This window comes from Melanaphis sacchari, unplaced genomic scaffold (assembly GCF_002803265.2).
Source record: "Melanaphis sacchari strain LSU unplaced genomic scaffold, SCAv2.0 Contig128_pilon_pilon, whole genome shotgun sequence".
Classification (NCBI taxonomy): Eukaryota; Metazoa; Arthropoda; class Insecta; order Hemiptera; family Aphididae; genus Melanaphis; species Melanaphis sacchari.
In genome coordinates this window covers 86,027-98,593 of record NW_020270519.1, presented here as the reverse complement: position 1 = coordinate 98,593, position 12,567 = coordinate 86,027, and the positions used below count along the sequence as shown (strand labels likewise).

The window sequence follows — 12,567 nt, the reverse complement described above, 5'->3', positions numbered from 1 at the left end:
TCTACTACCAGAAACATATTTAAGTTGAAGATTGGAGCATTTTTAATGCTTTAAAAGGTGATTACAGAAACAAAAATAAAAACTAAAAAAGTAGTATTTTATTAGTAAAAATATTTAAAGACTTATTAAATATATTATAAGTTATGCACATTCAAAATATAATTTAATAATATTATAAATTATTGAATATATCACTGTATAATGTATATTGGATTTGAAAAAAAAAATGATAAAATTGATTGGATTTATACATCCGATTTTATTGGAAAAATAATTACCAAAGTAAATGTACATGTACACATGAACTCGTATCTAGAAAAAAATTATTTTGTGACAATTCTTTAACTACATATTACAACAACATATTTAATATTTATATAAATCAAATTATGTATAAATTTAAATTGAAAAATCTGTCTTAATAACTCTTATTGCTAAATAATATATAAAACTAGTGCGAACTTTATAAATAAATAATTTTTACAATAGTATAATATAAAGATCATAAATAATTCGAGAAAAATTGAAACTATTGAAACTTCTTCTTTTCTTAGCTGAGCCCTCTTGGGCTTTATTTCCACTTATAAAAAAGTGCTAAAAAATGTTTTAAAGAAAAGTTATTTAAATTAATTGAATATGAACGCTCCGATCAAATTATAAGCTTTTAATATTAATTATTGCCAATCCGTAAATTTATAATGGAGATCAGTCATATGAATATTAATAATGAACAATTCCGTGGTAAAATATTATATGAATATGTTTTTGAATTTTCTTTGAATAAAGTCTTAAAAATAATTTAAAGGAATATATTATAAAACTAATAAACCTATTATCTTAACTTCTGATAATTTTTCTTAACACAGTATAGTAAAAATTATTAGAATGAATTTCATTGAACCATATACATTTTAAGCATGTTTTTTTTACAGAAAACTTATTTTTCAATAAAGTTTGTGATTATTAATTAAGTATTATTCGCAACAAATATACCTATTTAAAAAAATAATAATTTTAGTCGTATGCGACTATTCTATTATTATTAAAAAAATTTTAGTGTAACATATATTTTTTTTTGAATTTTGTGAATGTATAAAGGATTTTGTCAATAATGGAATTTCAAAAAAACAAACTTCTAAAATTTATATACTAATATGTGATTTGAGTACGGCTGAGCATATCTTTTTACATAAATTATAAAGAGTGCTTGCGTGTATAAAAGGTATACTTATGTCATATACAGTACTTACCTTATACAACTTAATTTATTATTTCTTTACATATTATAATTTGTCCATAGTATAATTTAAAGTTTTTAATTATTAATAAAACATTAAAACTTATTTGTAGTATGTAAATACATTTTCATTTAATCTATTAACTATTGTTTTATTCATTAGAAATTAATGTCAATTAAATTATTTAACAAAAATATTATAATAGAATAAAAAAGAAGTATATAAATTATCAAAACGCTATAAGTGCTATAGATTTAAAAAAAAAATGAATTATATAAATGTTAAATATTTTATTATTTTACATACTATAATAATGTATAGACTACGATTTTAAAACGTTAAAACTTCGTTTGAATACGCTATTTTTTAAATTCCATACCAATATTTTAAATATACTTTTGTTTTATTAGTTGACAAAGAAGAATATAGAAACATAATGGTAATTATTAATTTCCAAACAAGATAACATGTTGACAAACTAGTATAAAATGTGGTTACATTTTATTTTAAAGGTGACCTTGCTTTAAAAAATATATTTATTTGATTGTACACTATACCTGTTTTATATTTTAATAGAATAATTATAATTTTCAAGACCTTGAAAATCATTACAATAAAATTTTTTTTTACAATAACACTATTATTGTTTTTTGTTAAACTATAATTATTTTTATTTAAATATTTTACGTGGCTCATTAGTAATAAATATTGTGTAATTACTTATTGATATAATGGTATAAAAGTTATTTTTATTAGGGTAAGTTTTAAATTTGTAACTTAAATATTATGATTACTAAATATCTTAAACCATATTCTAATATAAACCTGTAAAGCTTTTAAGAAATTATAATATTTTTACCAATGGAATTTTGATGGTGAAAAGATGATTTATTATGTATAAATATATCTTGAAATTTATCATATTTTTAAAACAAAATACCTACATTAGCATTTATTTCATTGAAATAAAATGACAAAGAAAAAACAATATTTAATTTTTATAATATTATTCTACACTTTATTTGTAATTAAAAATAACAAATAAATATGATAAATAACTAAACACTAATAGTTACCAAAAAAAAAAAAAAAAAATCAACCTTTATTTCTTTATAAATTTTTTTTTTTTTATGTATAAGATCACCACTTAAATGAAAAATCATAATTAACAGTTCGAATGTATATAAAATATTATCTTCTTGTTAGAATAATTTTAAGTAAACGTAATATGAGGATACAGAGTTTATGATATGATACCACTATTTAATGTGAAGTTAATTTTGACTTGAATTAAGGACTAAGCTTATGCTAATACAATGGAAATATAATTTTAGTATGTTACAAATTTCAGAAATGATAACATTGATCTAACTATAACAGAATTAAATTATGAGAGGTAATTTATCCCAAATAATTACACGATAACATCAGAAATCAGGAATAAATAAACTATAATAAACTAGTGTATACTGTTTTTTTTTCCATTCAACTTCAAACTTAATAATTTTTTAACAATTTTTGATGATAATCTTTTTTTATCATTATTATTATTCACATATTTATTTTTAAATTTGAAATATTTCATATTACATTATATGTATAGTGTACAAATTTATATATTTTAAAATTTCAAGTATATCTGATAATTTAATTATCTGGACTATAGAATATTTTTACATTTAAGATTCTAGTTTTAAAATTTACTCATATGCTAAATCAAAACTATCCTACATCACAAGTGCATTGTAAAAGTTGTTAAATTTGTTTTTAATTATAAATATTACTAACCAGGTTTTTTTTTTATATTAAAAATTAATTGACGTTAAGACATCACTGAATTTTTTACACCTTAAAATTTTATATTAAATAATTATTAAATATCTTTAAATTGACTTCTATGATATATCGAGATTTTAAGAATATAACTCAATTTTTAAAGGAAAAAAAATCATAAACATGTTAAATAAATAATCCAAGGAAGTCACTCTACCAAATTGTAAAGATGTAAGATTTATTTCTTAAAAAAAATAATACTATAAATAATAATACTATGAAGAAACCGCACTAAAAATTGAATATAAAAACATTTTTTTTTTACATTAAAAATGTTTTTAGTTTTACACATATATAAAAAAATTTAACAAACAAAAAAAGTATCTTTGTATTGTTAATAACTAATAATTTATCACTCTAATAATGACCTAAAATAAAAATATATGATATTTATAGTTTAGTCAAATTGATTTAATAATTGACATACAATTTTAAATAAATTGCAAATAATATAAGTACTATTTTTATAACTAAGTCAATCACCAAATGAAATACTGGCACTTTAATCTGCAAAAATCATCTTAAAAAAAAAATCTAATCAATTTTTCTGAAATGTAAGTGTATCGGTGATCTCAAAAGTATCCTAGAGAGAAACAATTCATCGTTTTTTGGAGAATATAGATATTCAATTCCTCTATAACTACAGAATATCGTTAGACTTCAATACACATTGCGAGATAAACATTAACATTTATTTAAAATCTTTATTTACTCAAGATGATTTATTTTTATACTAGTATAAAAAAAAAAAAAAAATTAGATCAATATAATAAAATATAAAATAATAAATGAATACATAAGACGTAAATTAATAATCTATTAATAGGAATATTTTAATATAGTAGTTTAAAATAATGATAATTTACAAAATGTGTATGAAATAAAAACTATTGAGTATACAAAAATATACGTATAAGTATATATAAAAATAAACAATATCAATTACGTAAAACATAATTTGTATATAACATTTTTCAAAGTATTATAAAAACTATTTCTAATGATATAGGTGCATTGATTTATTTTATACAATTTAATGTGTATAATTAAATATATATATATATAAAATTAGTTATTCTGTAATAAAACTAATATATAACTAAATATTCATTTTTTATTTAGTAGTATCGTTGCTAAGTTTTTGAAGAGATAATTTTTCGTCTTCGTCATTGTCTGCCATATACTTTCTCAAATACACATTATTTGGATCGAATTTTTGCACCAACATTTTCCAATATTCTGGTTTGTACTGTAATAAATGAGCTAAAACTTTTCCTGCTTGTTTCCTTTGTCTTTCATTACATTTAGCACATTCTGTTTGTATTGCATCCGGAACAATCCCTAAAATCATCAAGTAATTTCAATTTAATGAACCACAATAAATAACAAGTAAATATTTTTATAGTAAAATATGTAATTTAGAATCAATACAAAACTATTTAGAAATCGTCCGTTTGTTTAACTTTAATTAAATAGTATATTTAATTTTTTTTTTTTTATATATATTTATAAATACAAATATTTGTAGTTTATTAATTCACGTTATAAAACAAAATCAAATGGTTGAATTACTAATTTTATTTGTTTTGATAGGAATTACGCAACACAAAAATTTAAAATTTTGTGTACAGGTATTGAATCAATTTTAAATTAGGTCATTATTTTTATTTTATTCATTTATTTTTCACATGTTACGTTCCTATTCTTGATTTTTCAGTATCCACTTTTGTAATACATATTTTTCAAAATATAAATTTCTAAAATAATATTATTTCTGATAAAAATTTTCCTGTTAAAAATATATTTCTACTAAATATTTAAAAAATTTGGAAAACGATATTTAATCGGATTGCGTAATTTAATGTTAAATGATTTTGGTGTTACCTACACAACTGTTTTAAGGCGTTTTAAATATTTTCAAATTTCAACAGTATTTCCTTAAATAGGTTTTGTTTGTATTATTTATACTACCTAAACTAAAAAATTGAATACTACAAATAAAAATATTTAGTATGTCATGTAGACATTTTAGTTTAAATAATACTTAAACATAACTATGAAAAATTGAAGTTTTTTAGCCTTGTCTTCACTTTTAATATTTATTAATGATTTGGTAAAGTATTTAAGGTTTTGTAATTGTCTGTTGTTTGCGGAATATGATTCTTATATGATTTAATACTAATAATAAAGATATTCAGCTATTTCATTCGAGCATAGGTTGAATGAATTGGTGTATTTTAAATGGTCTATCACGAATGCCTATAAATGTGTATATTTCATTTTACTAGTTCAGAAGATCAGTTATAGTGTGTGTGTGTGTGTGTGTGTGTGTGTGTGTTTTATATTGTATATAGTGTATTTTCATATTCATATTTAAAAGTAATTTCTGACAACAAATAGAATCTAATACTTGGTACTTTCAAGGGGTTAAAAAAAATGTTAAGTACTTTTTGAAACAATCAAGAAAATTTATTTTTCAATACATTGATTGTGTTATTTTTTTACAATTCTAAGACGATTAACTGTTTATATTTATAATAAAATGATAACCAAATATTTAAATTTACATTTTTTATGCATTGTACAACTTTCAAAATATTTTAATCCCTTTTAAGCTGTTATTGATATGTGAATTTAAAATTTTTTTTAATGATTATTAATTATTAATTAATTTTATTGTTTACTGTAGATACTTGAAACTGTCACCTATCAATTTTTAAATTCAATGAAACTTTTAAAATATTTAAATTTACTTTAAGCTATTAATAAGAATTTTGAATAAACGAGTTTTTTTAGTATCGATAAAAATTTTAAGCCTCGATCAAAAAATGTAATACAAGATCCACATAAGTAGTCTTTTAGTAATTTAAGTAATTCAATCATATTCAAAGTACACATTAGTAAGCATGATTTATTTTCTTTATTATTATTATTTTTTTTTTTTTATTGCTCTGGAATAAAAATAAAATTGTATGTAATCATTAAAAAAATTAAAAATGATAAAAATAGTAATAATATTTTTATATATTGTTTTATAACAAATCTAAATTTTCTAGATAAATTTTTTTTTAAATATTGATTGATTAGGTTAAATTTTGATTAAAAATAGTTTAATTATGAAAGAATTACTGTGTAAATGATTTTTCTGTAATATGTTGACGTTTTAATTTTTTTTTGAATTGTTATCACAAACAGTTCGTACTTAGATTTTAGATTAGATAATATTAGTATAATTTAATAAAAAATATATTTTCAATTCAGTCAATTCCAAAATATTAAACTTTTAAATCTATATAATCAATAAAAATTAAATTAGATTATACAACGTGTATACTTATAAGCTTATATAATACAAATATAATGTATTAACCATAAATTTATAAGTGTTAAAAATCTTTAGTAAAATTAGATTATTGAAAATCCAAAGAACTTAAATATTATATTAAATAGGATATGTATTTTTCACAAAATATTCGTACATATATTTTTTATCCATAAATTTATTTCACTAATAATTAGTAATTATTATAATTATAATTTGTTTAATTTTTGGTTTTATGGGAACTTTTATTTGTTAAAAATAAAATAATCTTACTATCTTAAAATATCCTCAAAATTATTATTTCTACTATAATATGGATAAACTGAAGAATTTATCTGCAAATTAAAATATTTTACCTATTAAAATATTATAACTTAATTGAATCATTAACATTTTAATTAAATCAGTTGAAAATTAATTTTTTTTTTAATTATGATTTACTGTAAATAATAAGAAATATTATTTTCTACAAGCTAAACTATCAATTATTACGCCTTCAAACTTTTGTTGTAAATTTTTGAACTTCAAGGTTTATTTAGAAAACTTAGATAAAAAGTTCATAAAATTACATTTAAATTTATACTTTTGCATGTTATAATTATATTGAATGTTGATATACTTTTTTTTTTGTTTTTCAAACTTATACATAAACTAATTATTTTTGTTATTTAAAAAATAGCCATAACTATAGTGAATAATATTAATGGAATTTTATAAATTAACTTTTTTTTTTTGAATAATTAGGTCTACATATTTATGTATTTTACTAAAACTCATTTTGTTTTTGACTAAAAGGTAGGTATTGGCACGATAGAAATAAATAATTGTATAGATCGAGTTAAAAAAATTATTATTTATTTATACAAAATTGGTTAATTAAAAATAAAGATGCAAATGATAGGCACTATTTATGACACTATGTATTAAATTTGAACTACTATTAGTTAATAAAAGTTGTATTAAATTGTTTATCACAGGTTACAGACTAATAACAATAAGGTTATAGTTAATTCAATGTATATGTTCTTCAAATTAATATTTACTGATTGTTTCTAAATAAATAATTTTTATATCTTATATTATTTTTATTAATTTAAGCAAAGAAAAATCATATTATTATTTATATTCAAGACACACATTTTGTACGTATTTATTTATTTTTGCACTCAAATATTATAGGTACGATCAACGTAAATAATCAAGAAACGTTATGGTGCTACTCTTGGCTGTATATTATGAAAAATAAATATGTATAAATATATTTTGCATGTGATTAAATTTGTTTTTATTGCAAAAACAATAATAATAAATTACAAACCATATACGTATATTGTCATTTTACTTGACATCATTATTCACTCCTGCGGATTTTATTTTATCGTGATACGACATAAATTAATATTCGTAAGAAATAAAGCTAATGTGGAAATAAACGTTATTTCTGATTTATTATTAGCGACATTTATTAAATAATTAAATTTATATTCCTTTGAACATACTTATAACATAATAAATAACTTTATATTTCTCTATCTTTCACTATGTTCAAGTATAAATAATTAAAAGAAATAAAATTAATATTTTTTTAAAATCCCAATAAAGAAATTATTAAGTAGTGATAAAAATATATAATAGTTCAGTTAATTAAAATTAAATCACTTTTAAGCTTCCTTTTTAAACAAAAAAATATAATGATGATACAGGAAAAGCTTTTTTTGGTGTATAAATTAATTGATTTTTCCTATGAAGATGTAAGAACCACATAAATAACAAAAACTAAAATACATATGGTTTACCCATACTGAGGAATTAAGTAGATACCTAGTTAACGGTCTCGATAGTTTTTTTTTCTTAATGAAGTTATTCTTATTTTTAGAAAACACGCTTGTCATTTTATTGTACGTATGTTCATTTATTGTTTGTTTAATAACCAGTATTAGCTTTTTTATTATTTTATAATAAATTACTTATATTTTAAATTCAAAGCGGAATATTGTATTTATTGATTTTATAATGAAATGTGTATATAAATGATATTTAGTGGAAAAAATGTTTTGTTGTTAAACTCAGGGAATAGTTTTTGTTTGAAAATTGGATCTAGTTTGTACGATACATCAGAATTGAAAATTCTCAATGTTTTTAAAAATAATCTGGAAAAACAAACAAAAAATTAAAAAATATTTTTTACGTAAAACCTGTTTTAGATAAGATCAATTTGATTTCTTTTGATGTAACTGAAAAAAAAAATAACCACAAACACATGAAATTTTCACAAAACGCTTTATTGAATTTATTGAATCACGAACATTTTTAAATTATTTTGTTGTTAAACTTATTTTGTATAAACGTTGAAGTTCAAATTGTTATAATACAAAAGCGATTACCCATAGATATTTGAAATTTTCACCAAATGTTGATAATTTTTATTGACATTTTAAAAATATTTTTAGTTTTTTTTTGAGTTATATATAAAATTTTAATATTTTCTTTATTTATTTATTTTTATATATGACAATAAAAAAAAAAAAAAAAAAAAAATAGAGAATGTTTTAAAATACTTGGATACAATTTGTATTTATAAGCATTTGTAGTTCAAATTTTGACCATATTCATCAAAATTATGGAAATGTGCAATTTTTATATAAAATACAATTGTAAATTTAATAAAAACTTTTTCATAAGTAGTTCATACTGAACCGAAAAATCAAAGTACATCTAAGATAAATAAATAATTTTTTTTTAAATTAAATAATGAATACTTTTATTAATATGGTAAATTTGTAATTTACCTTAAAACCTGTAGCCTACATAAAAATGTATGCAATTTATACATATTTATATGAATAAAACCGTCGATATTCTTGTAAAAAAAAAAGATTAAATCAAGAATGTTTTTAATTTTTTTAGAAAACCAAAATTATATGACAAATTAATTATCGAACATCCGTTAAAATTTAAAAAAGAAACATAAATTCAATTTAAAACCATTATTGTCCACTATAGCTTAATTTGATTTCATAAATTTATGAATACTTATTTATCTTTTTGTTAATTCAAAATATTTGTAAAAATAAAATAATATGAAAACATTTTGAAACATTTTGTAAAAACATATGTTGAGATTGATCAAAAATTACTTAGTTATAAAAATAATTATTTAAGCATAAATTATTAAGTTTCGTTAACTCCTTCCAACTTATTTAGGCTATTGGGTATATAACTGCACGTGATCCTATGATTATTAACGTTATACAATTTAATAAACTGTTTAATATAAAATAAACATTGAATAAAATAAAAAAAAAAAAAAAAATGGTATTCATGTTATCAAGAGACAGACAAGAGCTTACTTTTGAGTTCCAAACCCTCTCTGGTACACGGTCCACGGCTCATAACACAATTGAAGAGAATTTTTATAATTCGTTCATTGTTCATAACAGCTTCAATATCAATATAATCGTAACGAGTCGGATACGTCGATGTTTCTCTGATAGTTTTACGTCCATCGTTGGTCACAGTCACATTTTGATTCACACTCTGCAATCTCTGTGCGCTTGCAGCCGGTGTGACTTGAGTGTCGCACATCACGGTTACATAACAAAAAATCGTAAAAAAATTCATGTGTGCTGTACTTACATTAAATCGTCTGCAAAACCGAATAAATAACACAAATGTTTATCAATATATATTGTATATATATATATATATATATTTTTTTTTTATTAGACCTATTTGAATGCGTATTAAATTCTAACGACTGTTTAACATGGGATTTAGTGTAAAAGTAACGGATCGACCGATGGAATAGCTCAACCGATTCGCACTTAAGGACGTCTGTTGTTGGACCTGAAACGGAAACGTAGTTAAAAAAAAAAAAAACGTGCCCACCTTAAGGTCACCGTCATCCTCTGCGCAAACATAAACGCAAGATTGCCATTTTAAATTTCATTCACTCATCTCCCGGCGTTAGTGATAACTATAATATCAATAATTATATATCAACTAATTTTATGTCTTCGGTTGCGAGCCATTCAAAAATATCTAGTTCAATTGTAAACTTCATCAAAGAAATTATATTTATGTGTATATAAAATGTTTATTTTGTGAGCGATATCTTAATTCTTTAAAAAACCTTGACGTAGAGGTTGTCCTAGGTTTTCACTTAACTGGTTTTTTAAAAATCTTATTAATTTTTTTTATTAACTATTTTAAAAAGTTTAAAATGTTTATTATTGTTATTTAAAAAATATTTGAATTTGAATTTGAACAAGAATTTAATCTTATCATGATGAATTGATCCTTGCACATTTATAATGTGTTCAAATCAAAGAATCACACGCAATTAAATAACTTTCATTTTAAATAATTACTTAACTAATATTACATAAATTATAAAAATATTATTGTTTATTATAATTTAAGTACTTAATAAAGTATTAATCAAAAACTTATAAACATATTTAAGTATATAATTAATAACTTAAGTGATAATAATTAAATTAGATTAAAAGATCTATAGCATTACATAAAAATCGAGGATATTGTTTTAAATTGTGTTTCGACTTGATATCAACTATGGCTACTATTTCAATATTCCTATTTGTATGACTCGTGCACTGTTTAATAAGTTAGTGATTCTATCAAAGCATGGTTACCTATTACTTAAAAACTGTATGTTACACTGTTACACATCTTTAATAACATATAATAGTTACTTACAAATCATATAAATATATGGAAATGTTTAAAATGTCAAATGAAAATTTAATAATGTTATTTGAAGTGATAATATTATGACACCGTATTTATTTCAATCGTTAAGTAAATTAATATATCAAATCTTCAATATATTTTATAATAGTGCATAATATACGGTCCACTTAAATAAATGAAACAACTGCACTAAACCGGTCATAAATGAAAAACGCAAAAAAACACGAATCAAACAGTGCGCAGTCGATTGAACATTGAACTATCTATATGATGTTCAAGGAACTTCAGATAAAAGTAAAGCAGAACATTGTTAAATACGATAGCTGAATTCCTTGAATTTTAATGTGTTATAATATACCTATGTATAAATATGATATATTTATTATAAATTGCATAACTTCATGAAAATAATTCTTTTTGTATAAACAATCATTCATTTCAATCAATTTATCTGCAAACAAGATAAATAGGTAATGGAACAGATAATCATTTTATTTATTAAAAAATTAATATTTATTTCTATAGTAATCGACGGTCTAGATCCATTAATTTATTTTAAATTACCCAGAGGTTGGTACTCAAGTACCTAGATTTACAATTAGTTATATTTGATAAAATCATAAATACGACATTTTAAACTTGTACATTTTATTATTCATATATACTTTAAATTAGTGTACAACTATATTTATTTACATTATTTCAAAATATTTTTAAGACCAAAATACAATTTTTTTATAACTACGTAATATTATTGTAATTATATGTTTTAAATCACATTAATATACAATTCAAATATATTATGAATTGATTAAAATCTAGTTTATTATTTACTAGAATTTCAATTAATTTAATTTAAAATAGATAAAGTTAAAAACAAATCTATGTTTTGTATATAATTATGATCTTATATAGGTAATAATAGTTGATTTATTATAAAATATGTATTTTCTTTTTCAATATTTACATTAGTTAAATAAATATATGTTGAATTCGTATTTATTTTTAAACTGTCTTGAAAATAATAATTTAATGACGGAAAAAAATAACTATTATTACTTATTACATACGTATGTTTGTATTTTTCTTACTCGTTTCATTTATAATATCCTTCTGGAATAAATAACAGTAATTTTAACTCTATTTCGTACATAAATACACAATTATAATTTTAATAGTTATAGATTCAAGGTTTTTAAGTTGCTGTATAAGATATAGGTGCCGTTGTTACTACCGTTGTTTTTAATTGTTCTTCGTGTTGATATTGTTGTGATTGTTGTTTATGTTGATGTTGATGTTGCTGTATTTGGTTTGAATTTTGTTGTGTTTGATGTTGATGTTGCTGTGGTTGGTTTGGATTTTGTTGTGGTTGGTGTTGATGCTGATGTGGTTGGTTTGGATTTTTTTGTGGTTGGTGTTGATGTTGCTGTGGTTGGTTTGGATTTTGTTGTGGTTGGTGTT

General features: G+C 20.8%; 2 protein-coding genes across 3 annotated transcripts in view; both read right to left on the bottom strand.

The window, feature by feature from the left end:
• Positions 1-4,121: 4,121 nt before the first annotated feature.
• Positions 4,122-11,144, bottom strand: LOC112591068 (ejaculatory bulb-specific protein 3-like). 2 transcript variants are annotated; one of them, XM_025334723.1, is made up of 4 exons: positions 11,113-11,144; positions 10,122-10,239; positions 9,744-10,039; positions 4,122-4,412 (listed from the first exon to the last, which is right to left on the bottom strand). In XM_025334723.1, exons 1-4 carry the CDS (start codon positions 11,117-11,119, stop codon positions 4,186-4,188), a joined length of 648 nt encoding a protein of 215 aa, XP_025190508.1. In that variant the 5' UTR covers positions 11,120-11,144; the 3' UTR covers positions 4,122-4,185. The 2 variants fall into 2 exon arrangements, with proteins under 2 accessions (XP_025190508.1, XP_025190509.1); XM_025334724.1 differs by lacking the exons at positions 10,122-10,239; positions 11,113-11,144 and adding an exon at positions 10,282-10,445.
• A 1,242-nt stretch (positions 11,145-12,386) lies between these two features.
• Positions 12,387-12,567, bottom strand: part of LOC112591045 (putative odorant-binding protein A10) — a 6,288-nt gene continuing 6,107 nt past the window's right edge. The window contains exon 3 of the mRNA XM_025334694.1: positions 12,387-12,560. Coding sequence (XP_025190479.1) covers positions 12,387-12,560 — 174 coding nt within the window. The remainder of the gene's footprint in view (positions 12,561-12,567) is intronic.

Bases quoted from the DNA above. Each gene is read 5' to 3' on its own strand.
- LOC112591068 (XM_025334723.1), bottom strand. The intron at 10,040-10,121 runs GTCTAATAAAAA...TCGGTTTTGCAG, and splicing joins TTTAATACGCATTCAAATAG to ACGATTTAATGTAAGTACAG. The intron at 4,413-9,743 runs GTAAGCTCTTGT...TGATGATTTTAG, and splicing joins AGAGGGTTTGGAACTCAAAA to GGATTGTTCCGGATGCAATA.